The following is a 27371-nucleotide window of genomic DNA, read 5'->3' on the forward strand; positions in this document are numbered from 1 at the left end:
ATCTGTCCCACTAGCTCTCGTCGCCCAGTCGCCCGCGCCGGAGTTGGTTTTGTTAGACTCGCAAATCCACTGCCGACATCACTGTCCCCGCGCCTCGTCTCCTCCGAAGCCTAATCAATGCGGCGCCGTGTTAGATTGGAAACCCGAGGCTGTGACTACAAGAAGCTATCGACCCAGCTTCCTGTCTCCCCGGGTGCTTCCGTTGGGCTCGAGATCAAAGGCTTCGTCCTTCAGCGGGGTTGGAGGTGTGCGGTTCCAGGCGGAGCTTTGTCTTTGAGCTCGGAGGGAAATAAACTGGCTTTTGCTGACCTTGTGTCATCCATTTTTGCTATTCAGCCTGTTCAGAGATTCCAGGAAACGTACGAGTGTATTTTTGATACATGCAAATGGACTGAAGCTTGTGGTTTTTGAGAATCTCTCTCGTGCAGGAGAGATGGTTCAGATATAATGAAGCGTGCTACGTTGTGCAGCAAGGGGCAGAGCTAGCTCAGGCCTTAGGGCAAGGTCAAAGGACCCCTTTGCCGTGCATATCCTCACCATACCTTTTGATATCCTCCTCCTCCGTGCAGCTACTCGTCAGCTGGCCACTTAATTCACCACGCTGTTTCAAAAGAGACGGATCCAGCTGTGCGCCTCTGGCAGGGTAATTCTAACAGCAGCCATATCATCAGGTTGCCAATCCAATCGCTGGCTGGCCCACCACGGGCCAAGAAAATCATTTAGCTAAAGGTGACCACATTTGAGTCCCTCTGAGGGGCCTTTGATTGGATGTAAAGTGGAGCGGTGATTCATCATACTTAATAAATGCGGTTGACAGCTCAAATCTGTGGGAGGGAGGTCTGCCTCCCGCTGCTGCTTTATGCTGCATGCAAATATGGACAATTAACGTTTCACATACACAGTTGCACACACCTACGTGAATAGAGTTCTACACAGACACGTGGGCACATGCGGGCGGACGAGACCCTCGGGAGGAGGATGGGTCGCACACTTTTAACGTTAGACCTCGGAACACCTTTCGCATGGTGTAATAAAAACACTTATTTCCGTGCAGTGTGAAATGCGGATATGAAGTAAACCTGGGCAGATGGTGCATGATGGGAGTGGAGAGGATAATTACTCGTTTTATTAGTTGAGGTTATTACAACTACAAACAACTACATTTTGGCCAAGTTTTAGCACATGTATACCGAGCAGGAAACCACCACGTTGAACTTCTTTTGACCAAGTCTCGTTGTTCCCACACGGATCTCGCGGTTAAAAGTCGTCAGGGACCAAGTTATCCTGGCAGTCTGATTTCACGGCTCTTATTTGCTTAACTTTATGGAAGACGTGTGACCACGCGCTCTTCTGTGGAAGCCAAGGCACATAAATGAGCACATGTGGTGAATTTATACATTCACGCATTTCTGTCCAACAGGGCGATGCCGTGGTGTCCAGTTGTGTGTTGTTTGTTGTTTGTATCTGTCGCACTGCATAACAATTTTATTTTCAGAGTCATAAAAGGCCTTGTTTTTATGACAAGAAGAATAAAATGTATTTTATTTTATATACTTAGTCAATCAGGCTTTAATTTGATCTTTTGGTGAGGGCAACTAGCCTCCAGCAATTTCCGGGTTGAGTGGCGATGTGGTAGTTGTACTTCTACGTCGTAGAAGGGTTTTAAAGCGCGTGGTCGTCATGCACAACGCTTCCTGCACTGGAATCCTTCTTCATATATTTTTATGAAGGAAGTCCCAATTGTATTTTCTGCAGAGCTTTCTTGCTTCCTCGCAGCAAAGCAGTTTACATTTCCTTTCCGGACCCTGCTGGTCGGATGGATTTTACACTATTTCCCCCTGTGTCCCATGTCTGATTAAAGCCGTCCCTCTAACAAACGCCTTGTCTTTGGACAATAATGGCCTCAAGCTTCTTTTCCTCCTCCCTCTCCCTTTGTGCCTCCTCTTTTGACCACGGAGCCGCAGCGTTCATAAAAATAAACACCAACAGCTTAACTCTCGTGCTGTGCCTGTCTCTGCTTGCAGAAATGTTAAATGAGGGCATTGACACATACATTTGCATTTGTTTCATCCACAATGGCCGTCCTAACTAAAAATCCATATCTGCATGCCCCCAATTTGCCAGCTGGCCTCAGATGCTTCCATCCCGGGCTTGTTTTGCGTGAGGCTAGATGGACTGCTGGATCGATTCGGTTGTGTGCACACTCTCTTCATACATAAGTGGGCTGAACGGTGATCTTTTTCCACACCGACTGTGGATCGGGTTCGTCAGCGTGTAATCGCGGCCAACGCCACCCGAATTGTTCCCTTGTTGCGGACGGGGTCTTTATGCAGCACATGCTGCTTGGATGCCAGAGTTACGGAATTCGCGGATGTGAGAAGCCGCCAGTGGTGGAGCTGGATACGGCGCGTGATCTTGACTGGCTGTGATTGGCACTGACAAAGCATTAAAGATCTGTGAGCTTCCTCCTACTGTCTCTGCTGCAGATGATGAGAACTATACTCCCTCAGCGCTGCAACGATTCCTCTTTTCCTCAGCGCTCCCAACCAATCTCACAATTCTTGCTTTCACCACCCCCCCCCCCCCCCCCCCCCAACCCCTTGTGCCTTTACCTACCTGGAAAACACCCAGAATGCAACTTCTGCCCGTCCGCTGAATGCTCTGAATGCTCTCTTTCCAGTTCTTGTTTGACCTTTTCTCCTCTTTGACCCGTGAGCATCCCCTATCATTTGGAGTCTTGACCTCCCTGTGTGACCTTTTGTGAACCCTGCTGACCCCCTCACCGCACCCCCCCCGCCTCCCCCCTGATGGCTGTCGGTCCTGAATGAAGCGCATCTTTTACAGAGGGTGGGGAACCTTGGAGCGTCTCGGCCACTTCGGCCCAGGGCGGACAGCCCTATCTAGGCAGAGGGAGCCCCTCCTCCACGGACCTTCAGGACCCCAGTAGAAACAGGAGAGCTCATCCCAATTGGGCCATACTGGGTAAACAACCAGAGCTGTTGTTGTGCTGTTTGTGAGTGTGTGTGTGTGTGTGTGTGTGGTTTCCTCGTGCCTGATTGTTTTCCCGAGAAGAGGCCTGAACACAGATTCCTCGTCGGATCTTATCTGCAGCCGAATTTCTACTTTGCCAGTCGCCCGCAGCGGCTTTGCTGCACAAATTGCTGGTTGTCGATTTTCCTTCCATCTCGAAAGGTCATACATCATCAGAACAGATCATTGCTGGCGGTGCAAGTTGCTCCGGGAAGGCAGAACACTAGTATCACTAAACATAATATATGCTTTTTGCCCTTCTGACTGAATTACAGAGGGTTAGAAAACGCTGAAACAGAGCAGGAGCGCGCTCTGAGGTCTGCTCTTGGTTCGTTTGGTTATCCCTTTCCAACCTATTTTGCAACAGTGTTTACCTGAAGTTGTTCCAGACGAAACAGACCACATCGGAACCACCAAAGCCTTCAGGTGCTGGCTGAGTAAAAGCCACATCTGAAATAAAGCGGCCCGGCTGTTACCCATCTGCCCTGGATGCGACGTGTAATGTCCGTTCTCTTGATCTGCTCACGCCGCCTTCAACCTTCTTGGCATCCCATTCGGCCACTTGAAGATGTGGTTCGTTTTGGACCATCGTGGCGAGGAGTCAGTCTGTCTGTCTGTGTCAGGGAGGGCTGCCACGTCCTCCAGAAAGGGATTCTACAGCACATGCTTACTGTTGAAAGACCCTGGAGAAGAGCGGCGATGGGATGGAATGGGGAGTCGGCATTAGGCAGCGAAGGGGGGGTTTGGCGAAGCGGAGGATGTGTCATATTTTGATATTCCCACTGTGCCATTTTGGCTTATGAATTTCCATTTTAGAGGGCAGTCAGTGTCTGTGACTGCTACATTAGTTTTATGGGCAAAAACAGCTTATTGCTGGCTGTGATGGATGTCAGAAATATTTCATTTTGCATTCTGCATTCTTTCATTTGTACATACGGGTCTAGAGAGCGTGTGCACAGCCACGGTTATGGATTATTTCGCCAGACCGCAAAGACGTGAGCATTTCTCACTGTCAAATACATCTACACACACGCACACATCCACGGACATACACCATCTTTTTGCACGCACCAAAGACCAAAGGGCCAAAGACAGGGATGCGCACACACACCGGGAACGCACACATGTTCTGCTCAGGGGTCTCGGCCGAAGGGGAGATTACATCAATAGGTTTGTGAGGTTGAGTCGTGCTGAAATGTGCGTTCTGACTAAAAGCTGAGGGGCAACACACACCGTCCCTCTGCCTTCTTCTCTCTCCGTTCCGCCACGGGCATTTCCGTCCACCGTGTTGGACGCCGATTTTTTTATTTTGTGGGTAAAACACTTGTATGCAAGTGGGAAAATGTGAAGTGTACAGATTTAGTGATGAGAGGATACACAATAAAGGCTGGCATACACGGTGATGTGGTACCTGTTTCCCCCCCATGTCCGGCTTCCATTTACACAAACGTCCTCCGAGCGGAGAGGCGTCTGGCGTTTGGGACGATGTTAACGTACGATGCTTCGCTGTGTCGTAGACGAGGCTCCATCCTCCTCTTCAGAGGCTTGGAGTGTCTCACAGAGACGTCTATGCGAGGGGTGATTTGTCGCTCCGCCCTCTCCGCCTAAATGTTCCTGCTACGGTCTGCATTGTGTGTGTCCGGGATGCTGGCGTTCAGATTAATTAAAACCTTCAATCCCTCTGGTCTCAGACAGGAATAAAGATCCCGCTGGGGGCTTAATTGTAAATACTATTCCTCTAAAATGGTTGTTTAATAAGATTCATTGTCCCAGGTAATAATTGTTTTATACGGCATCCCACAGAGGACTTCTTTGTCTTCATGGATTGCATCTTAAACACTTTCATGAGCATCATTTGTTTCAAGTTGACAGTGAAGCCGAAACTGGCCTTTGGTCTCAGATCAGATTTCACCTCATTATTTTTATCTTTAAGTATGGTTTTCTAACCTTTTCAATTTTCTTAAAAGGTAGAAAACAAAACCTCCAATGGCCGACGTGACGAACCTCCCGACCATGAACAAAACCTCATGGGAGAGTTTTGAAACTTGAATATTTTTTTGGGAAAACACATTAAGAATATGACACCATCCCAGCACTTATACACTAAGAAAACACGGTTCCCACCTTTTGACCGATGATGCCGCGGCGGGCATCGAACCCGTGATTCTTCATCATCATCATCATCATCATCATCTCGCTGCCTCGCCAGCTCAGGAGATTTGGCCGGCGGCCCGCTGTCTTTCGGACCAGGCGTTGTTAAATGAGGACAACTAAATTCTCCTCCAGAACCGAATGAGTCACGACTGTCAGAGAGAGAGAGAGAGCTTTTTTTAAATCAGCGTTCTTAGTCAGAGGAGCTACACGAGGCCACGCCCCCAGCGTTTATCCTCATTGCATTCTTTTAAACTCTGCACAATTCTCACGCCCTTAATACAAAATACAGATGATTAATTAAGGAAAGGGCCTGGAGGTAAATAAATTACTTAGCTCTATAGCAGCGTTTTTAATTTGCATTTTCAGAAACAAACCCATTGCACCACATGGGGAAAATATAGAAATAGGCAGAAAATACTCGGAGGGGATTGATTGCAGAGACGCGGTGCTGAAAAAGCTAAAACGATGACAGTCACACGGAGATGTTCCACCTTCCTGGTGCGGAGCATCGTGCACCGGGCACCAGTCACATTTGGCTGTATGGTTAGTGCATAATTCACGAGGTGTCCTATGTGAAGTCACTGCAAGCGCACATCGGGCTGTCTGACTCCCTGTTGAAATCCATAAAATGAAATTTATTTACCGCAACTAAATGTTATGTTATGTATCAGCATTGATATTATCTCTATCACCACTGCATGCCTTCCTTTTGTGACGCCCTGTGACCAGTTCTACAGGCTCTAATGAATTTGCTTGAAATAATTGATGCGGAAAAACAGATTTTATAATATTAAACATCAGGATGATTAAATCTCAGTATGATTCCACTGAAGATCAAAAGACACGTTCCCTTTATATAGAATATGTTGCACAAAGTCACAAATGTGCCTTAAAAACGTCTAAATGAGATCTGCAACAGATATTTCCGCTTGTTTGGAGTAAAGTAACCTGTTACCTGTTAATTCATATTTAAAGGAGGTTTAGAAAACCAACAAACTTCTACTACTACTCATTTACAAAACAGGGCAGGTCCAGGACCTTCGTGACTCTCGAGACACTTCCTCCTTCAAGCAGAGACACGTACACGGCCTCCCCTCCCCTCGGCTGGTTACTGGCGCCGAGCCACAAGCCCCTCGCCAAATATCACACGGGCCCCTCGCCCGTTTGCATCCGCACTCACATTTCCGCTGACGCACGCGTCGCCCTCGAACGCACGCAGGCCGAGACAGAAAAGGATAAGTGGGAGAGCTTGAAATAACACACGGAAAGAGTATTGCGATGATTGGAGCTGGCGTGACAGTGCTAGCTGAGGGGGATGGAGAGCGGTGTGTGTGTTTTTGTGTGTGTGTGTGCGCTGTTGTTGCCGCTATTATTCACCTATTGAGACGGACGTGGTGCGAGTGGCTTTAAGGTCAAAGGAGACGGTAAACAGTGAAGCGTGCCCACCCGGGGTAGAATCCCTCCGAGCTCCAAGAGCGCCGATGCGCGCCACGGCCCGCGTGTGCACGTGTTTTCGGGTCAGGGTTGGCGCCCGGGTGGCACGTCCCGCAGAGAGGTGTCCCGGTGTGAGATTTGCGATGCCGTGCCAGCGGAGCATATCCCTTTTGTGTCCCCCCGCGTTGAAAGACGCGCACGTGGACATCCCACCAAAGTGCTGCCACGTGCCTGAAAAATGAGCAGAGATGCTCCCGTCCCACTGCTCCCAGTGGGCGGCAACCCCGCCGAGCTGTTCGGCCTCGGCGCATTGCACCCCTGAGGACAAGCTGGAGGACTTGGAACAGGAGTGGGAATTTTTTGGCAACGGGACCGTAGCAGTTTCAACTGTGGGGGCGTAAGACGTGAAATGTGCAGGTGGAACAATAGAGAAGATGATTTATTACTTAAAACATTACTTTCTTTCAAGCGTCAGCAGAGATGAACGTGATTTCCCGGACATGCTCGGCCCTTAAATGGTCAAATTGCGAGCAAAGCAATCGACTTTGTCTTGAGTATCAACTTTACTCGTCCTTTAGGCCATTAAATCAAGCTATTAGTAATGGAAACTGTGATTTTTTTTTTTTTTTTGTGGAATTCTGCCTCACAAGGGGTTCTCCACTCTACGTGGTTTAAACGAGACAATGTGTTAACGGGAAGAGAAGACGATGTCGGACATTTGAAATGATTTCAGAGCAATGTCCCCGTCTGGTTTAGAACTCAAGACCAGGACGTCATAACGGCCCGGTGGTTCTTTTGGCCGGATGTGAGCGAGTGATCCGCGTCCAGGTTTTTACGGCTTCGGGACCCGAAGCCTGTTGGGACTCGTTTTGGAACCATCAGTCGGACCACATCACATCACCAGACGCCACACTGCAGCACACGTCCCCTTTACTGGTCACAGTGCGGACTGGGAAATGACTTCCTTTTGTTCGGGTTTGTTTTTTCCTAAAGAGGATTTGAGTGAATTCTATTGTATCGGTCTCAGCGTTCCACAAGTGCGGATCTGTGGGGAGCCAAACAACATAGCTGTGCTTTAACACCGCAATGAAGTACCTAGAAAAGTGATTTAGAACTCCTCTGTTTAGTCGGATTAGAAAGAAAAGATATTGGCACGTATACTTATATTATACTGTGTGTGTGTGTGTGTGTGTTGGCACACTGGACTCTTGGAATCGTCCTGCAGTAGACGTGAAATACGACTTCTGGGGTTTTAGAGTGTTGAAGTCAGGGGTGGATTTGCAGCTTTGTGGGTGGGAGAGAGAGAGAGAGAGTGTCTATGTGTCCCAGGGAGAAGGAGACAGGCAGACAGGGGCGAGCCAGCCAGCGTAGCCTGTGTGCTTAAACTTGGGAGATTTACATGCAGAGCGCCGGTGCTGCTGCATCTTAACTTGTGGGAAGTGGAGGTTGAAATGTACTCGGCGCAAATGCGCTTACGACTGGCGAGGAAACCAATTTCGTTTACAAGTGGGAACTCAAACTAATGTATTCCTACACTCCATCTTAAGATGTTCGACTTGTTTTCCTGCCTAGAGATTTACACCCGGAGTAACCAGGCCACCGTATGATGAAGTCAACTCCTCCACAGCTGTTTGCCGCGTGCACCTTCAGACACAATTAGGCGGCCGTGTGCACACTTTGCCTGCGGATTTAACATTGGCCTTAAACCGCGATGGCTCTGCTGATAAAACGCCCCCGAAGATTTCCATTGAATTAAACCCCTTCAGTTTGAAATGTATCAGTGTTCTTCAGCCTGTGAAGTGCACTTGTCCTCAGGGCTGCGGTGCGGTTATGGAGATAAGAAGGAGTGCGACGTGCTCCCGCACCGAGTAAATGAACGTGAACGTATATATTAACGCGCCAGTTCATTTGTTGAGCGAGTGCCGCTCCGATCCCGACGGAGTCTGAGGTCGCTTTTGCAATTTGGCTTCACTTCACTCACGAGGGAAGAGAACTCTTCAGTATTGTAATTTCCAGTTCCCTAAAATGTTTCAGATTAAGGTGAAACGTGCACGGAAACAGTCATTTTAAGGGTGAAGTTAATAACAGCAAAGTGGCGTACATATGCTGCCTGTCCTCCGACATTAACGTATTAAATAGGTTTACAACCACATTTTAGGCCAATTGAAGCAGCGTGCGTCCTGAAGTTGCAAATCACGGCTAAGAGGCTTTGAATTCCCATATTTGAGTGAGTCTGAGACGATATTTAAGAGAGTGTGTTTGCCGATGAATCACGGTGAAGAGACGTTTGAATGCGCGTTTAATCTCAAGCATCTCGATCTCGTTTTCCGTCCACGAAAGCTCTGCCGGCTGCTCGCTTGGAAGTCGGGTAGAATCTGCGCGCGAAGGTCTCCGGCCGTGTTTGTAAACCCAATTAGGAGCGGATTGCGAAGGTCAAACGTGCCGATGAGCAGCGGACCACTTACGTCGCCATCTACTTCAACAACGCGCTAATGGGCCTGCTCATCGACAGCTTTGTTAATTACACACTCTAAAACGTGTCTCCCATCTTGTCTTTGGCTCCCCGTTCCTGCCTAATCGTCTGCCCTCAGTCTTCATTCCTCTGCGGCCTCTACTTGATTTCTTATCCCCCCCCTGCTCTCTGTGCCATGTTGTAGTTGGGACTGTGTGCTCCCCGGGCCTTGCGGTGTATTTACGCGGGGAATTGAATAAGTCGCAGGTCTGAGAGCGTTTCTCATTACCATTAAGCTCCGGGAGGGTAATGAATGCGGGGGATTGGGTTGTCAAATCGACGCAAGCGGGGCCCTGTGTTGATTCATGGGGCGCAAACTGTTGAAAATGTTCGTATGAATCACACGCGCCACGAAATTTGGAAAACTCGGAGCCGAGGTGTATATTTCAATGCGCATTCCTACCCGAGGCCTGTGGTAGGGCTGCAACGGGCGGATCCGGGCCTCCACTTTGTTCCACTGAGGGGGGGGGGAATAGACCGTGAAACTCTCCCCAGTGTGTCTTTAAGGCCTCGCTGTGGAAAGCCTCGATTTCTAAACCATAAATCTGGACGTGGAGAGCAGATGTGACTCGGCCCCCATCTGTAATCGCATTGTCTACACAGCAGATCGCGTAGCGGCTCCGGCAGCGCGCAGACGTGGGTGAAGTTAATTGCAGAAAGCCGGCGTGAAAGTCTCACAATAGCAATAAGTCATCGTGCCCGGCGGAGCACCATGGGACCGGTTTGGTGAAGACATGTGTTGTCTTCCATCAGCCAGCTGCCATTTTTTGGACAGTTTTTTTTTTTTTTTTTTTCCTGACCCCGCTAGTGAGAAACGTCACCGGCGGCTTCGGCAGCGCGCCGCCATCATAACTGAACTGTTCCCTGAAAAAACACGTGACGCCATTTATGGCGCAAGTTATGAGGATTTCATTCATTGCTGAGATGCATTAAATGCTGTACATTTTGTCAAAGAAACAAAAAGTTACCGCGGAGTCACAGCATCACTGCGCGTTATTCGCACACGCTCGTATACGCACCGCGCTACACCGGATGGACTACTTAACTCGGCGTATGTGGAATGCTGTGGCTTACGTAGTGACGGTGCTCCCACCGCCAAATCAATTTGCCGCTGGCTCGTCAAAAAGCTCCAGGCAGGTCTTTGGGGACAAGACGGAGACAGACAGAGATACGGAGGCAGGGACGGACAGTCAGGGAGCAACAGGATAAAAATGTGCAATAAAGAAGGATCCCGCGGAGCGCAGCGGTGTCCCCCCGCGACCTCCCGTCCACGCCCCGCTGGTCCAATTATCGAGCGTTTTGATTTGTCTCAGAAAGAGGGAAGCCAATTAGAGAGGAGCTCTGCAAGGAGGCGCGGACGCCATGTGTCTGGTTTTATGCATTTGTCTTTAGAATGACAAATAAACCAACGTAAACGACTAAAAACGGAAATGTTAACATTTTGCAATAACGTTTTAAAATTGCAGATGTCCACAAACCGGAGTGAAGTAGCTTCCTCTTTGTCTCCTTTTCCTTCTTGTCTTTACTCTCAGTGTTGCAGTGTTTTAGAGGTGCCTGTTTCAAAATTTCTCCATGTGTCCATTTCACAAGCAGGAGAGAACACGCTGCACCATATGCTGCTGTGTGTTTGTGGGCAGGGGGGGACAGAAATGAATTAGTACGACTTATTCAGGCAGCCCGTTGCTAAGGAAGCTGTCGTTCTGCATGTCGATGCAAAATTTGGACCGAAGGACGACATTAAACCAAAATGCATCGGCCAGTTATTTATTTTTTTTCAACGAAAGCTCCTGTTGCTTTTCATCCGGACTGCGATGCGAGGGGGGGCGATATTGAAAAGCGAGAGGAGCCCGTCTGTGGAACGAAGTTAAAAGCAGCCGATTGAGGCCCGGGAGTGTGTTATTGCTCTGTCGCCTGCCTCGTGGCGGAGTAATCGGTTCAGGCGCCGACACCTGATGCAATCAGCCGCTCAGCCCGAAGCCCGAAGGCAGCGTGAATCGAGGACAGGTGTGCAATGTAAAAAAACAAACACATAAAACAAACAAACGTGGATTCACAGAAATGTGGCCCCATCTCACGCTTCCCCTTGAATCGCTGTGACTCACAGATGTTCGTTTATTGGCTTTCATGAGATCCGGAGATGTTTTTAAGGCTAAGTGCAGGGATTGACTGCTTTCAGCAGCGTAGTGACTCCAGGACCTCAAACAACTGGTACCGCATGTAGATAGAAGTCACTTTAAAACGTTTTGTTCTAAGCTCTGCTGTGTAATAGTTTGATTCCTGTTGGACTTCTAGCAGCAGTAAACATCTGTAACCAGCTGGGAAGCGACGACTGCTCCAATGGAGGATTCACTTTAGCCTTTGAATTACTGATGAGGGCTTGACGTTGATTTATCGCCATTTGTCCTCCGCTGTGTGCAGCCGAGCGGCAGCTCGACGGCTCACGGATATCACCGCGTCAGCACTTCTGGCCTCAAGGGAAAAGAATTTATATATTTGACATTCGGCCGGCTGCCTGTTGTGTTGTAATTTTCCTCTTCTTCTTTCGGGTGGATTTTTCATTGAGGCGTTGTGTTGAGTACAGATTTAGTACAAAACAACAGCAACAACTTCTTTTTCATTAATTGCTGTAAATGTCATTATAATCGACATGCTAACAACAACAACAGAAAATCAAACATTTGGCAACTATACGCACAACTTTTATTGTGAAAAGGTCTGTGTGGCATTTGTCAAGGTTTTAAAGGAGTTTGCCATCTTTGCCCAGAAAGCTCAGAAAAATACAACCTTTTTTTCCAGTTTTGGTTTATTTCTAAATAAACCAATTACTGGAATTACTGTGCCCTCACTTCATTTGTTATTTGGATACATTTTGTAAATCTGAAATGTAATTTTCATTCCTTCCGTTTATCACTATACAACATAATAAAAATATCACTTACGCCCAAAGTTAGTTGTCTCGGTCCAAAAAAAGTTTAAAAAAAAACAGTTTTCACTTCAATCAACTACGTGAATACTGAGCCGCCGACCCTCCGGTCAGCTGATCTCTAGCTCTTATCCAACTCTCATCTCTTCGAGAAATACTCCTGGCCCTCCGCTCTGAATTACATTCCCTTCTCCCCTATCTGACCCCCCTCCCGATTTTGTGCACTTGGCTCTTATCTTTAAGTAGAAATAAATCCTTTCTGCTTCCCCCTCGGCTCATATTTCATCTCCTGGCTCTTGTCTGTCACACAAGATCATCCAAGGGTAGGAGCAGTACCTGTGTCCCTCTTCACGCCGGGGCTCTTTGGGTCTCTGAAGGTGTCACTTCGTCTCTCCACTCTGCAGACCAATTGCCCCTATTTGCATTGGCCTTTGGTTGGAAATAGTAAGATTGGGAGGAGAGCTTCTTAAACTTTGGTTCTGAAAAATTCTTCCTAGGAAGTTTGCTCCGTTGTTGCACTGAATTATTGTGCGTGGGATTATTCAGTCAAAGGTGCTTTCAGATTAAGCAGCCATTATTACTCCTGGTTATTACTCTACATGCGGGATATGCGGGTCTCATAACTGCTGTGCACATAAAGCCTGTCGGAATTGGCCGAATATGTCTGATTTTCACCTCACAGTTGATTGTTCTTTGGCTGCACCCTTTAAAGTTACATTTAGTCAGATATATATTTCATAACCAGGGAACAGCCGCCTTCTTTCACCCTCAACCGACAGTATCAGAACAACAGGAGCGCTGGGAAACAGCGGCCGCGTGCATCCGATGCCCCGGCTGTGAGGCCTTCAGGTCCTACCAAAGGCATCCGTGTCTTCTGACGCCATTACGGACCCCCCCCTCCCCCCCTCTCCAGGCTCTGATTCAGTCCTCTGTGGCCATCGATTTTCCAACGAGCTATAAAAGTCGTTTAGGCCACGCCGAAGTGCTCTCGCGCACGTTATAAACGTGGCGGCGTCGGGAATAAGACGAGCGACGCGTCTCGGACTCGCTGCGCAGAATCATTTTTCGTAGCTGCAGCATCACTGTCATGACCAACGAATTGATTACAGAATGTGCAGAAAACAAAAGTTCGGGAAAGAGCTCTGATGACTCATTGATTGACCCGATGATGCTTTCAGGACCGACGTGCGTTGGTGAATGTCTTCTTGTGTGAGGTTGTGAACACAAGAACCCGACTTTGTCTCCAACAGGCTGCAGAGCTTCAGTCGCGGGAATGGTGGCAGTTATTTGTCATTAGTGTCATGTGCTCGGTGTGATGAGTGTGTGTGTGTGTGTGTGTGTGACGGTTTGCTGACGGAGGCCGTCGCTAAGCCGTGCAGTACCTCGTCCAGCAAGTCTGCCTGCTAAGCCCCCCCCCCCCCCCCCGTACTCCTCTGGAGCTGTTTACATCCAGCTGGGCTGCTCCGCACCACCGGAGACTATCTGCCAACATCAGGCCGGATGACGTGCTGCAGAGTCCCGAACCAGGCAGGCGCACACGCACAAGCACACGCACACGCACACGCACGTGGAGGGAGTTGCGTAGAGTCACAGAGGACCACCAATAATTGATGATTGCGTTTAGCGTTTTTTCGGTTTACCGTGTAACGGATTGTCAACTCATTGGTGTTCAATTCGTAACGCGAAATATAGAAATAAACTGCATGTTGTTCTTTGAATTGCTGGAATGAGCATGGCGGGTAGAATGTGGCTAGTTATCCACCCTTAAAGTCAAAGTAGAAGAGCTGAAATAATAAAAAAAAAAACACATTTCTTTCATCGCACCTGTGGGAAATGTACGAGGCAACATTCAAAGGACAAATCTTCATGAGAAGTTGAGGCGAACAGCAGTCAACGTTAACTGTGTTTAAGAGAATCAACGGCAGCTACGGCCGGGGCGAACAGCGCGCTCCAGACGTTATAATCTCCTTCATTGGTTGTACAAATCAAAGTCTAAGAAAGCTGCTTTTGCGAAAAACCTAAAGAGCTCACGATGGTTGGAAAACTCCACTGAAAGGAACCGAGCGGAGAAAAGAGAAGGAGCTTCTCGTCTTTGTTCTCGCTTGAATAAAGACCACTGGTGTGAAATTCTAAAAAGTGGAGTTGAATAGTTTGTGCAATGTGTTAATATCTCGGTCTCTGGTGCTTCTTCAATGTGTCATTCAGGCTCCGAACTTAAAAAGTGGCACTACTTGAAGCTCAAGGTTATGAAAAGCAAAAGGAGCATTTCGCTCATCTCCTCCACTCGGCTCGAGCGCTCAGTATCGGCTGAAACGCATCTCGTGTCTGTTCCGAGTGTCGGTGCAGCCATATTTACCGCCTGATGCCTACGCGAGGAACTGGTAAAACGATGAATGTACATTTTCATAGGTCATCGGTTGTTGATTTTCCCGCGGATTAAAAGTAACGCGTCCCGATCTGCTGTTCTCAGCTGGCCTGGAGAGAGTTAAACACACGGGACAAACATACGCGCACATCCGCAATCGGAGCGGCGCACACGGACACACCGGGGAAGCGGCGTGTGTGAAATCCAAAAGGAGACGGAGAGGAAAATGTATATCTGGAGATAGAAAGAAAGAGGCGGATGCAGGAAAAAAAAAAAAAAAAAAAAAGCCCACACACATCTAATCAGCGTACGAGCAGCCTCTCCAATTAGCTCTCCTTATTATTCCAATCTGTCAGATGGAAGGGAGCGCAGCAGAGAGAAATCAAACATCCCCAGGCCAAGCACATTTAACATATCCTCTCAGGATGGCAGGCAGGCGAGCAGGCAGGCGAGCGGGCGCACTGGGAAATTAAACAGGAAGATTTCCAGAGAGAAACGCGCTGGCTGTGTTGTACACCTGCAGCCATCACGCAGCGTGATGGAAGTTTGACGGAGACTGTTTGGTGCGTGTGCTTGTTTTATCTTCCCTCGCTAAATACTGAAAAATATCCACACGCTGTGATGGAGTCTGAGCGGCTGCGTGTGATTATACATATATGTATTTTTTGAGTGCACTTGGGTGGGATGATAAGGATTGCTCTTTACTTAAAGCCAGTGCTGAGGTCCACTCTGTACACGCAGCTCGGAGTGTTCCTTCAGCGCACAGAAACACGTTGGTTTAAGCCGTTTCCGCCATTATGAGACACAATGAACGTTCTGTCAGCTTGTGGAGAGATTAACATTTTCTGCTACAAAATTCAGCTCTCTCAGAAAAGTAAAATATGGCTTCCGTGGGCTGGTTTCCTCACTAGCGGAGGATCATTTCTGCTCAGAAGCAGGATAAGGAATCGTTTCCGTGGATACCATTATAATTGTACCACTTCCGCGAAGATTTTGTGCTTTTAAAAGCTCAAAACATTTTATGTAAATGAAAAGGTAATGTTTGAATATGGAAAAAGATTACAGCAATTTGTGATTTTCAGAATATACTAAAGTGTAGCATAATGTTGGGCAAATAATAGTACTTATATATTACAAGAAGTGGTGACAGTTGGAATGTGTGGTGTATATTGTGTTCAGCTGGTTGACCCAGATGTGCGTCTCTCATCCAAGGTCAAAACACGTCCGCCACAGTAGACAGTCGATAACTTGTGAGCGCGGTCGGCGTTGTGCCCGGAGGCTGAAAAATCCCATTATTGGTATAAATGTTTGTTGCCATGCAAAACGTGTGCCTGTTTGGTAGCAAGACACTTTAAATCAGTAAATCCAACACTTCTCCAGTTTTAACTTTTCATGATTGCAAAGTTTTCTCCCCTCCTCTGTCTTCTGCGCGGCCTCTTTGTTTGTTTGTTTCACATTTGTCTCGAATAAATATTGTTTCTTAGTGTCGGCACTGCAATATCAACCTTATTGAATAATAAATTGCCCTCCCTCTGAAATGCCTTCAGGTTAATACACTCAATGAATAAATAACAGGAAAACTCAAAAGCTGGGTTTGGAAACAGGATATGGAGCTTTTTAATAATTATTTTAGACCAAATGAATGAATTCTTTGCTGTGCTCAAACTGCAGTTGAGTGCACTGGTTGCTTCAGATTTTAATTGATGCACTAGGGTGCATTAATATGGATGTCGGTTGAGCCATATTGTGCTGGCAGCAGTTAAAAGGGAATTAGTTCTCCGCTCCGACATTGTCTCTTTTAATTGAATAAATAAAGTTGTTTCTCACTCAAATAGATTATTTTTCCTAAGAGCGTCTATTTAAGCCAAATCTTAATAATTAAGGGTTAGTTTGATGGATAAGATCTCTGCCTCCCTTTTCTTTCTCCCAATTAACCCTCTTTTATCCTTCTATTGTCTCCATAACGATACTGAACAGATTCTTATCCTTGGAGTTTTCTCCAGTTCATGCTCGACACATTTCTTGCTCCGCTTCGTGTGTCTTTGGGTTCCTGCGTCTCTCTCAGTTGCTCAGCAGAGAAGCCCCCCCATTGATCTACAACTTGCAATTTACCGCGCTTCCGCATAAAGAGAAAGAGGGTCGGTTTGCTGGGATCCTGTCTGGGCCTTCCACTGGAGGAAATAAATCCAGCTCCCCCCCCCCCCTGGAGGAGATAGACGGACGGCCCGTTTCCTTTGCCCGCCGGTCCGGCAGCCCATGTAGCTCAACGACGCGGCTTAAAAGGATAAAGAAATAGATTGCCCAGCAACTGGAACGCCTGATGAATGGCCGCTCAAGCGAAACAACTGCCGGCCCCACTGGTCTCCTTATCGCCACCTCCATCTTTACAACCAGACATCACGCACGTCTTTTCTACAAGACGGTCCCCCTTTTTCCCGTCGCCCCTCTCTGACGCAGGGTACCCGCCTTGGGTTTGGGGACGGGATCCGTAAGAGAAAAGGTATCGGTGCAAAAATGCATGAATGTAGGTGGCAGAGTGCGAATGGTGACGGGTGTCACTTTGCTGCAGACGGATGAACACAGTCGCCGTTATCTGGGGTGTTTTCTGCGGAGGTCAAAGGTCTTGGGAGGGTTGGCGGCGCGGTCGCTCCTTCATCGTCGCAGATCTGTCCAGACAATGTTATTTAAACACTGTCAGAGGTGAGGCTGCGCTCCCCTGGCTGATGGATGAGATAGCAGAGATTGCAGGCCGTGCTCCTGTGTGTGTGTGTGTGTGTGTGTGTCGCATCGCCTTCCTTTCTGTGTGGACGTCTGCGGAGCGTCACCTGCTTCTCTTTGGCATCCTGCGTCATAACAGCGGTCCCCCTAATGGACAGGAGACATTTTTCACTGCGGAGAGAAGGTTTGGTGGTTGATACAGGTCACTGTTTACGCGTTCCACATGGAGACAGAGAGAACCACGTTCACGACCCTCATCTCACCCTCATGGCTCAACGGTAACACAACACAGCCTTTGCTTCTGCAGTCGAAGACCCACATTTCTAGCGTAGAGAACTTTGTGTTTAATCCATTTTTATTAAGAAACTGTACAAATGTTTCAGTCTTTTTCTTCCTTTATAGTAAAATGGGATACATGCCTTTGTGTAAATGGGTTTGGAGTCAGTAGCACGTCATGCGGTGGCTCACTCGTCTCAACACGCTCAACACACACAATCCACCACACACGTATTCCCAGATTTGTCATTGTGAAGATATTTAGGGCGATACGAGAGACTCGGATGTGAGGCTCTTCATCACCTCCGCTCCCCACTGGTGGTTTGTGAAGCCGCCACCATCTGGAACGAGCTGTCTCTCAGCAATTTGCTCTCCAGGAGACTTGTTTATTTTTGGGTTTTTAAACGAGCACATCATCTTAAAATGCAAATAGCGAAGCGGCAGAGACAGCTTGTGTAGGGAGAATTGGAAAAAATGTGAGAAAAATATCCATAAAAGTGCTGCAGCACAAAAGTGTTTGGTCAGGAAAAGCCTGCTTTGCAAAGTGAGGGTGTTGTTTCAGCGTGGTGGGTGTCTGCTGTACATCTGTCTTCAGTTCGGCTCACGCAAGTTCAGTTCTGAGTCACGCAAACACTTTTCCTGCTGCGAGTCACAGGGCAAAGAGAGTTTCACTTACCCGCCGAAAACCAAAAGTTGGAGTTACATAAACCTGAAACTTTATCACAAGCTCGCTAGAAGCGCTTTCTGATGACATTTTATGACCTATAAAGGGCGACTTAGAGTTTTACAGTTCAATATCACTTCAAGTCAGCCCGCTTTTAAAAGGAAACGTGGTTCTGTGGCTCCGCAGAAGCTCTGCCAAGTATTCGAAATAATCGCAATGGAAATCAATGTAACGTTATCGGGCTTCACTCGAAATGGGATCGCAGACTCAACATGTTTTAGTTGGAAGTCTCTGGAGTTAAGAGTGCTTATTAGTTCCGAATGGGAGGGGGGTCCTCTTCACAGAGTCCACCTTCCACGATGTGTTTCTGAGTAACTCCATCAATTCTTAATTGTTTCAGTAATGGGGCCCGGAGCCGTGTGTTCCTGATTAATACGCCAACGCCGCTCGAGGCGGCTCCTCCCGTCAGGGACGAGCCCGGAGGAAGCGGGAAGGAATTAGCCTCGCGAATTAAGGGGGGGGGGGGGGGGGCGGGAAGACACGCGGACAGAGGGACCTACTTTGACAGGTCGTGTCTCTTGAGGCGGCGCGTCGGCGTTAAAGCACCACCAACGAGGCCGTGAAAGAAGAAACAACGTGATCACTGGTTGGTCGCCGAGGTCGGAGACGTTGGCTCAGGCCCGGTGTTTCAGCGTGGTGTTCCCGGAATGTTGCCGGCATTAGATGCGGGGGGTGTCAGCCACACCGGGAGAACACACTGAATTAACAACCGGCAGGGGTTGACGGGTAGACCGCGTCGAGTCCGGCTTAATGGCCTCCGGTGGCGTTCAGAAGGTCCTGATTAGTGCGCACAGCGGACACCCACTCCTGGGTTGGGTGTGCGTCGGGGAATACAGATCTGGGAGGTGAGAGGAGGGTGGGAGGGGGGCAGGTAATCAGGCTGCAGACGTAGAAACCACTTGGTAGACAAAGAACTCACTCCATTCGTTTGCATTCGTAGAGACCACGGGAGAGAATAAGTCAATGGGATTCACTCGCGTGTCTGCGGAGCTTGAACCGCGACGAAGCGAGCGGCGTGGAGCGCTCCAGGTGGAATGAGTGAACGCGAGCCGTCTATTAGAGCTCGTTAGTTCATGTTGCCCCGGAGGCTCCGCCAGCCTGCAGCTAATGTCCTGTGTTTATCTCCCCGCGCATGACCGCGGGCACACCAGCAGCACACGCTCTCCAGCAGCAACAGCCGATCGGATTCGACCAAAACCGGGAGAAAAAACGCTCAAGTTCAGCAAGAATGTTGAGATTCAAATGATTTTCCATCTGAAACGACCTACTTTTCGAGAAACTGTGTCTCGAAACACATAATTAATGTGCTTCGCTTGTTCAGGCTTTAACTAACATCAGTGTTGTTTCATTTCATCGGGGTTATTTTATGCACTTTGTGGAGAGTTTTGACACTTACAGGAATTTTGGAAGCAGATCTGAGAGACAAAATCATACGTTATTCACGCTTTTATGTTCGCACAAATATTGTCTCTAGAAACTGTGGAAAGCCTTCTTGAAATGATAATCTCAACTTATTATAGCGGCTCCCTATTTCAACGTGTGCTAATTTACCTTATTGATATTCCAATGAAGTCTGTAACATGCTTCCCAGGTTTCCAATCATCGCCATAAAAGCTGGACGTATGAAGCAGACCTTTTAATATCCGGCGTTTCAAAGGAGTCAGTAGTAAATAAAAACACCCGGCTGACGCCGCCTCAGGCGGTCACATGATGCAGTCAGCCAATCAATGCCATCGATCGGGCGAGGAATATGGGGATCGATCCGGCGTTGATGGGAAACCGAGCGAAAAGGCCGTCCGACGCGATGCAAGTATTCCTCGCGTGAACTTGTTGACACACTCACATTTTAACAAAGCTCAATTACGTGTCCTTCACCGGCTTTCCTCTCTGCCGCGGCGACTCGCACCGATCCGATGGTCCGGAAAGGAGCCGGTTGTCCAGTTTGTTTGGATGATTTGTTTGTCGTCATCCACACCACACGGCACCGCCGGGGCTTTTGTTCCACCTGCCACGCAGGATGATAGATGCTTTCATTCCTGAGATTTCAAAAGATACGGACGTGCGCGAGTGTGTGTCTGTGTGTCTGTGTGTGTGTGTGTGTGTGTGTGTGTGTGTGGAGGGGAAATTGTGTTTTATGCATTAGCAGATAAAACATCTCTCCCGTCCCGTGTAACCTCTGCTGTAATGGCTCTGTAATGAATATCCATAAAGCACAGGCATCTGGACAACACACACACACACACACACACCAGGGCCGCCTGCACTCGCACACAAGTGGGCAGATATGTGCAGTCATGGACACACACAGGTTTTGGTGGAGTCGGATGCATTCAGACGAAAACATATGAACATAACAGGCAACACATGCAAATTTACATTCACACACACACACACACACACACATTTTTATCCCATTTCAATGACAAAGGAAGCGTGGATTTAGCAAACAAACTCTGGAATTAGCAGGGAGGAGGAACAAACCTTTGTCTGAAGCTAGCTGTCAATCAAAAAGGGGGGTTGAAAAGATACGAAAAATAAATCCTTCCCAGGAAACTATTTAAACAATCCGCCTTACATTCAGGAGGATGATACCACCATTTGGAATCATATGCTTGTGTTTTGGGCTTTGTTGCAGGTACTTTTCATGGAAACAAGTACAATAATACTTTCGGGAGTCAAAGGATGCATCGAAAAGGTTAATAAGTACAGAAAATAAAACATGTTCAACCCACAGCAAAAAAAACAGTCCAACAAAAGAAAATAGTTACTACTTTTGAAGGTCACGGTGGATGAGCAAGTCAACCATTTTTAAACTATAACATTGAAGCTAATGGGTTTAATAGCAAGTAAAAATAGCTCCGGATTGCTAGACGCACTGCAGCAATTTAGAAAAGGCCAAATAACTGTATCGGAGTGGTCCGGGTAGAGAGCAATGCTCACTCCACCCGTCTTTGCAGAGGCTCTCGTCTTCGCTGGCCTTCACTTTCACTCTCACCTTGTTGCGATTGATAGAAAAAAAGCTTCGGCATCCTGATTCACTCAGCAGGTTGCCTCATAAAATAACTGAAGGCACTGCGTTTCATCTGCCGCGGTGAGGCCAAATGGACTGGTTTCCTTTGAGTGCTTTCTTGGGTTTTATTTTATCGCGAGGTACACGATGGAGTTATTGACACGCGGGCAGTGGGAGAAACCAAGCGACATGTGGCGAAGCTGAAGGTAAAAGCCTGGGCGGCTGCAGGCGATGAGGTGCGTTCCTCTGCGGAGGGGGGGGGGGAAATGCTAAATCTCTTCCTCACACAAAATGAAGACGGAACTACCTTTGTTCCAAGTTGATCTTCAAAACTGACAAAAGAAAAAAACACACTGGTGGTACGCGCAGTTTGTCTTTTTTTCTGTTGCCGACTCTTTTGGGATGCAGCCTCCACGGTTGATGCAATTAGACCACGTCTGAGCACACTCACCCGTTGTTCTCGGGTTGCCAAATAACGAGCATGAAGGGGAAGTCGTTGGTCAGTAAACGAGCCCGGGGTCGCCTGTCAAGTCATTAACGAATCATCAAGTAATCTCATTTAATCATGACCTCACTACCCCCCCCGCTTCAACCAGCACAACCAGTGCTCGGGGGAGGTCTCTTTGTTGACATCACTGCCGTTGCCGGGGAAACAATAGGCCTCAATGACATGCAGGGAAAATACCATCAAACGATGTGTTCATGAACGTTTAGATAATCAAACACAACACAGAGGTACGACATATGAGCTTTTTCTGGCTGTCAAACTACCAAACGGGTATTCACAAGACATAGAAAAAAGTAAATTCCAAAAAGATTGAAAAGGGTCAACAACCAACCAGGGTTTGTACAAATCAATGAATTGAGTTGGACTGAAATAGTTGCCCACGTGCTTTTCTGACAAATGCAATTAAAACCTGTCGCTGTTATAAATGCCTCTGTTATAACTCCGATCGTGGCTCCTCGTTTCCCCTCTTTGTTTCCACTCACACAGCCTTGCATTGTTCCGACTTCTCCCACATCCCTTCTTTCACCCAAACTCTCTCTGCCTCATCTCTTCACCACTCTCCCCCATGCGCTTGGCCTCTTCTTCTCTTTCCTCCTTTGTGCCTCCTGTCCTCTCATCCCAGCTGCTTCTGTTCAGCAGCCTGGTCGGCGTCTGCAGCACGTCATCCTCTTCCTTCTTCCTTATAAGGCTTCTTTCATACACTCACTTTCTTCCACTAACCCATCCCACACCCCTCTTTTTCAACCTGCCAGCAGAGGTATGGAAGTTCTCATCCATCTTCACGCCAAACCTTGACACGCCTGGATGTTAAATTAAAAACATATAGCCCAAAATAAGTGGCTGGTATGCAGCTAAAGTGTCCAAGACACAGCTTAGAAAATGAACATCATCCATCAAAAGCTTCCTGCACCTCCGCCAAACCCTGCAGAGGAGAGAGAGCGGGTCTGACATCAGCCGTGTCCACAGCCAATTCGAGGTGCTGGGGTGGGCGAGGCGGAAGTTGTTTTCTTTCCTAGAACATGAACTCAAGTGGGAGGAGGCACACAAAAAAAACACACTCGGCAAGAGAGAGACACATCAGCGGTGATTGACTAAGTGACGTGGGTACGTCTCTGTCTCCAGAGACCGTCTGAGAGGTGACGACACTCCCCAGACTGGTGCGAGGCCGCATTGGCATTCGGCCCATTTTATTAGTCCATTCATCACGGCCCGACGTGACGGACGCCCTCTGTGTCTGCACGGACGGTGCGACCCGGGGAGCGGTGCTTGTACAAGCGCGTAGCTCAGAGCCACTTCGTCGCCGACTCATCCGTCTGAATGACTTTGAATCTGGCTTATTTATTTATTTTATTTTGGTTGATTATTGAGGTACTCGAGATTCTGCACTGGTTTCCTCGCGCCCAGTCTTGATTTAAGTAGGCCGGTGGCGCAATGTGTCTCCCCCCCCCCCCCCCCCCCCACCACCACCTCCTTCCGATCCGGTTTGATTCATCCTGCAACCCTTTGCGGGGTCCATTGGGCAACGATCCAAATCAATGAGCCCGACTGCGTCACGGGAGTATTGGATTTTTCCATTTCTTTCCCATTTACGTGAGGAAGTACCTTGATTCATCAAGTATTGGAGCCTGCTTATCAAAAAAAGCAGGCATACCTGCCCCAGTTGATTTATCTCTAAACCGCTAATCCATGAAATGACACAGCATACACTTCTATCATTATATATAATATAGTTTAGAGAACGTATAATGTAACTGGATCAATCCGTTCGCTTTGAAGGAAAACTGGATCAATTCAATTCAATTCAGAATCACGTCTGTCATGCCCGGCAGGTTGATTTCTGAATGACCTGAAATGACTCAAAACGCAAAGATGCAGCCGCAATGAGCGCTGTGTTCATACCGCTGTTTGCCCTTTGAACCCTGTCAGTCCCACTCAGATCCTGTCTGAGTGACAGTTGGCGGGACAGAAAAAGAAAAACTTACTCTGCACAACAGCTCCGCTTGTATTACAGAATAATGTTTCATGTTGGGGTTTGAAGAGAGACCTGCAGACCGGACTGTTCTGTATTAGATCATTGATTGGCTGTAACGATCTGTTAAGCTCCTTCGGTGTCTCCGTCCAAGGCAGGACGAATGTTTTAAAAAGATGGAGACAAAGTCCTCTGGTTTCCTCCACAATCACTCAGCTGTCATTCATTTAAGCAGCATTTATCTTTGAGTGTATCATCCGTGTCAGACTCAAATATTTGTTTAGATCCTCTGAGACGGATCCGTGGATTATTACCTATTTCTCATTCAGTGTAGGAAAGTTCGGTCGGGCTGGAAGATTAAAAGTAGCGTGCTGTTGGTTGTCAAACCTGACTGCCGGTAATCCGGCTGATCTATTAATTAAGACTCGACGGTGTCTGTCTCCGTCCTTCTCTCTCTCTCTCTCTCGACGGCGGCTGACTGCGGCGCCGCCGTCCCTCCGCATCGATCGGGAAGTCCTGCGCTGCCAGATTGCTTTCAGCAGGCATCGCCTCCTCCTGTCATAATGGAAAAGCGCCACAGATTTCACTCTGTTTTAGTGGGCACGAGAGAAGAAAGACGGTTGACGGCAGCGCTCAAACTGAGAGGCCCTGATCCGGATTGATGGGGAACGCGCTGATGTCTTTTTTTATTGATGAGCTTTTCGGACCGAATGAAAAAGAAATCGTCCACTCTTTTTGCCCGACGGCTGTGGTCAGCTAAAGTGCTGACGGTGTCAACGGTTAACTGCTTATCGGGAAGAACGCCCGCATTCCGTCTCTGCTATCGGCTGTTTATTGGGAACAATGTCCCCTTTCTGTCTCAGCTATCGGTTGTTTCTTATTATTATGCTTCCTGCAGCTATCTCTATCGATGTGTCTTCACACACACACACACCTGAAAGAGCACCAGCAGGACTAATTAAGGACCAGCAATAACTCCCCCCCCACACCCCCTATTCGACTCCCGGCTGCGTAACAAATTCATTGGCACGCGGCTGCCACTGCTGTAAATCAAGGTGACAGACTCGGAGGCGAGCTGCCGAATACAATCATGCGCCGTGCGCTCGTGCCGCAACTTGTACTCGCTCAGGAGCCAACAGGCCATCCAGTTGTTGGATGTCCACATCCGTCTCCACGGCGGACTGCTTGATGCTCAGTGAGGGACCACAGGTGGGGGGGGATATTGGAGGCCAGGTGAGGAGGGACAGGCGATTTGAGTTGGGCTCCGTGGGGAAACGGGGCGTACAGACTGGCTGGATGTAATAAGCAGGAGCACATGGGAGCTGTGGGTATCGTCCACATATGAGGGCGGCGACGTGTGAGATGATGGACATGAGAGTCATGCGGACCCTCGTAGCTCAGCAGTGGTGGTTTAACATAACGTTGCGTTAGAAGCGTACGTTATGCTTTTACTAATCCTTAATGAGTAACCTTACTGCCACCATATCACGACATTAACCACGACCAATTCACAGCCTTAACCAGGCGTTTCAGCGTTAACCACGACCGAATCACAGCCGTCACCATTGCAATGAGTGACCTGAAGAGCAGTTCATATATACAGAGGAGAAATGTTCGCTGCCAATGTCACACAGAGATTAGTTCAGTCTGACTCAATCAGATCCCGTCAGCATATGAAGAGTGACACTGGCTGGGCCAGATGATTGACATCTGGCGGGTGGATAGAAAACACATTCTTACACTACAAAGGCATTATTTTGAGGTTTATTCAAGAAGGGTCCAACTGTTTTGTGCCATTATACATCAAATAATTAATACTCCATTTATTCTCGAGTATTTCGATGTTAGACCATCTACAAAGCACTCACCAAGGTCTGGTCCTCTTTCGAACCACTCAGCCGTTCTGTAATTCAATTTATTTATTTTTCTTTGAATTGATCATCTGTCTGGATCTTCTGAGATGGATCCATAAATTATTGCATTTTTCTTATTCAGGCTAGGAAAGTTCTGTCGGGCTGTAAGATTAAAAAGAGTGTGCCGTTTGTTTGTTGGTTTGTTTGTCAGGTCTGACAACTGGTAATTCCCCTGATCTTTTCATTTAGACGCACCAGTAACACCGTCCCTTTTCTTTCTATCTGCTGCGGAAGTATCGACCTGGCTTTGATTCATTGCGCTCCTTGTGACCGAACCGAAGCGACACCGACGCTACGCGCTAAATAGCAAAAGGGATTCAATCCCGCTCTATACAGGAGACTTTAAACAGCATTGTAACGCATAACAGCGGATGCGGCGACTGTTTTTGGATGTTTTTTATACCCGGGGACCCGAATCCAGTGCAGCGCTGTACTGGAATGCGATCATTAAAGGGCCGTATATTCCCGCTGTGACCTTCTGATCTCCACACCGGCAGACGGGTGATGAAACAGACCTCACGGGAGATTCATAACTGCGGAGCGCCAAAGCGACCTGCCGCACGTGGCTCAGGCGGGCGGTCTCAGCCAGTTAGCCCGCTAGCTCACTGGCTGCAGCCAGCTAGCGCGCTAACTAGCGGCGAGCTGGCTGACGGGGAGACGCATGGCGACGCGTCGGTGGAGGCAGCGCTGGAATCACAGGGGGAGAGATTCAGATGGGATTCTGATGGAACCGGCTCCACGGGCGTCGATATCACACAGGACGGAGGGGATCGAAGGGGGGGGGAATACGTTTTGGGGGGGTAACATTACACAGAGAACGCACAGGAATTCCCACTGGGTTTTTATTCTCCTCCCATCAGTTGCAGCACTCACGTAATCACCGGTTTGAGGAGGAGCAAATTGGACCTCAAATGAAATCTCCGGTATGGGATCGGAAGAGTTGATGAGGCGCCAAAAGCCGGTGATGTATTCAGGTGAGCTCGTTCCAGGCGCGATGGATGGATGGAACGAGGTGCGGGGATTTGTTGACAGAGAGAAGTACGACGCTGCTACGGGGTTTGCTGTCAAGGGAGGGGAAATGGAAGACGGCTAATGGGAGGCACAGAAATAATTGTCTTTGGCAGATTTTTATTGGACTGTGTGCCAATAAAAGTAAACGAATTCAATGGAGGGAAAATGTTGGCAGGGACGCCGTGGAAGGGGACGATATGTGGACAAGTGTAAGGGAAAAGGAGAACGGCCATGTTGCACTACAGGGATCAATTACTGGGAACTGTAAGATGCGGTATTTGCTGCACCGAGTGCAGTGTGGCTTTATTGCACTGGGACGGTGTTTGGACGAAGGGGGAGATTATTAACCACACAGGAAGGAGGAGAAAGTGAGGGAAGGAAAGTCGACAGAGAATCAAAGAAGCGTCAGAGGGAGAGGCCGAGAGAGACGAGTGGCCCAAACCTCCAGGCTCGCACTCCGGCCCTCCGCGCTCTGCGTTTCTGCTCGTGTTGCACTTTGTAGCGCGCGGCCCATTAAAGCGGATGACAGTGTAACTCACCGCTGATAATCAACAGAGAGAGCAGATTCTCAGAGACGAGACCCCGGGCCTCGTTTATTATGTTAGATTTTTCTATTGAATCTGAGTGCGCCGTAATTTTTCAAAGTGGGAAGGAGGTGCAAGGAAAGTAATTTGCAAAATGAATAATCAAGACGTGTGCGGTCGAGGACCGGGCAAATTAAGTTTACAATTTATACAAGTTGTAAGGGCAAATAAAAAGTGAATGCCATGTTTTCAAATCAAGAGATCTAAATATTCAGTAAATATTGCTGTTTTCACCCACAC

The 27371-nt window shown here is 48.2% G+C and overlaps 1 protein-coding gene across 2 annotated transcripts in view; it reads left to right on the forward strand.

The window, feature by feature from the left end:
- gfra1a (gdnf family receptor alpha 1a) overlaps window positions 1-27371 on the forward strand; it is a 57945-nt gene that overhangs the window by 9896 nt on the left and 20678 nt on the right. The window contains exon 5 of one of the 2 annotated variants that reach the window (XM_078104879.1): window positions 2845-2982. The exons of the other annotated variant lie outside the window; for it this stretch is intronic. Coding sequence (XP_077961005.1) covers window positions 2845-2982 — 138 coding nt within the window. The remainder of the gene's footprint in view (window positions 1-2844; window positions 2983-27371) is intronic. 2 annotated transcript variants of the gene reach the window in all.

Source organism: Gasterosteus aculeatus, chromosome 6, assembly GCF_964276395.1.
Source record: "Gasterosteus aculeatus chromosome 6, fGasAcu3.hap1.1, whole genome shotgun sequence".
In the NCBI taxonomy this organism is placed as follows: Eukaryota; Metazoa; Chordata; class Actinopteri; order Perciformes; family Gasterosteidae; genus Gasterosteus; species Gasterosteus aculeatus.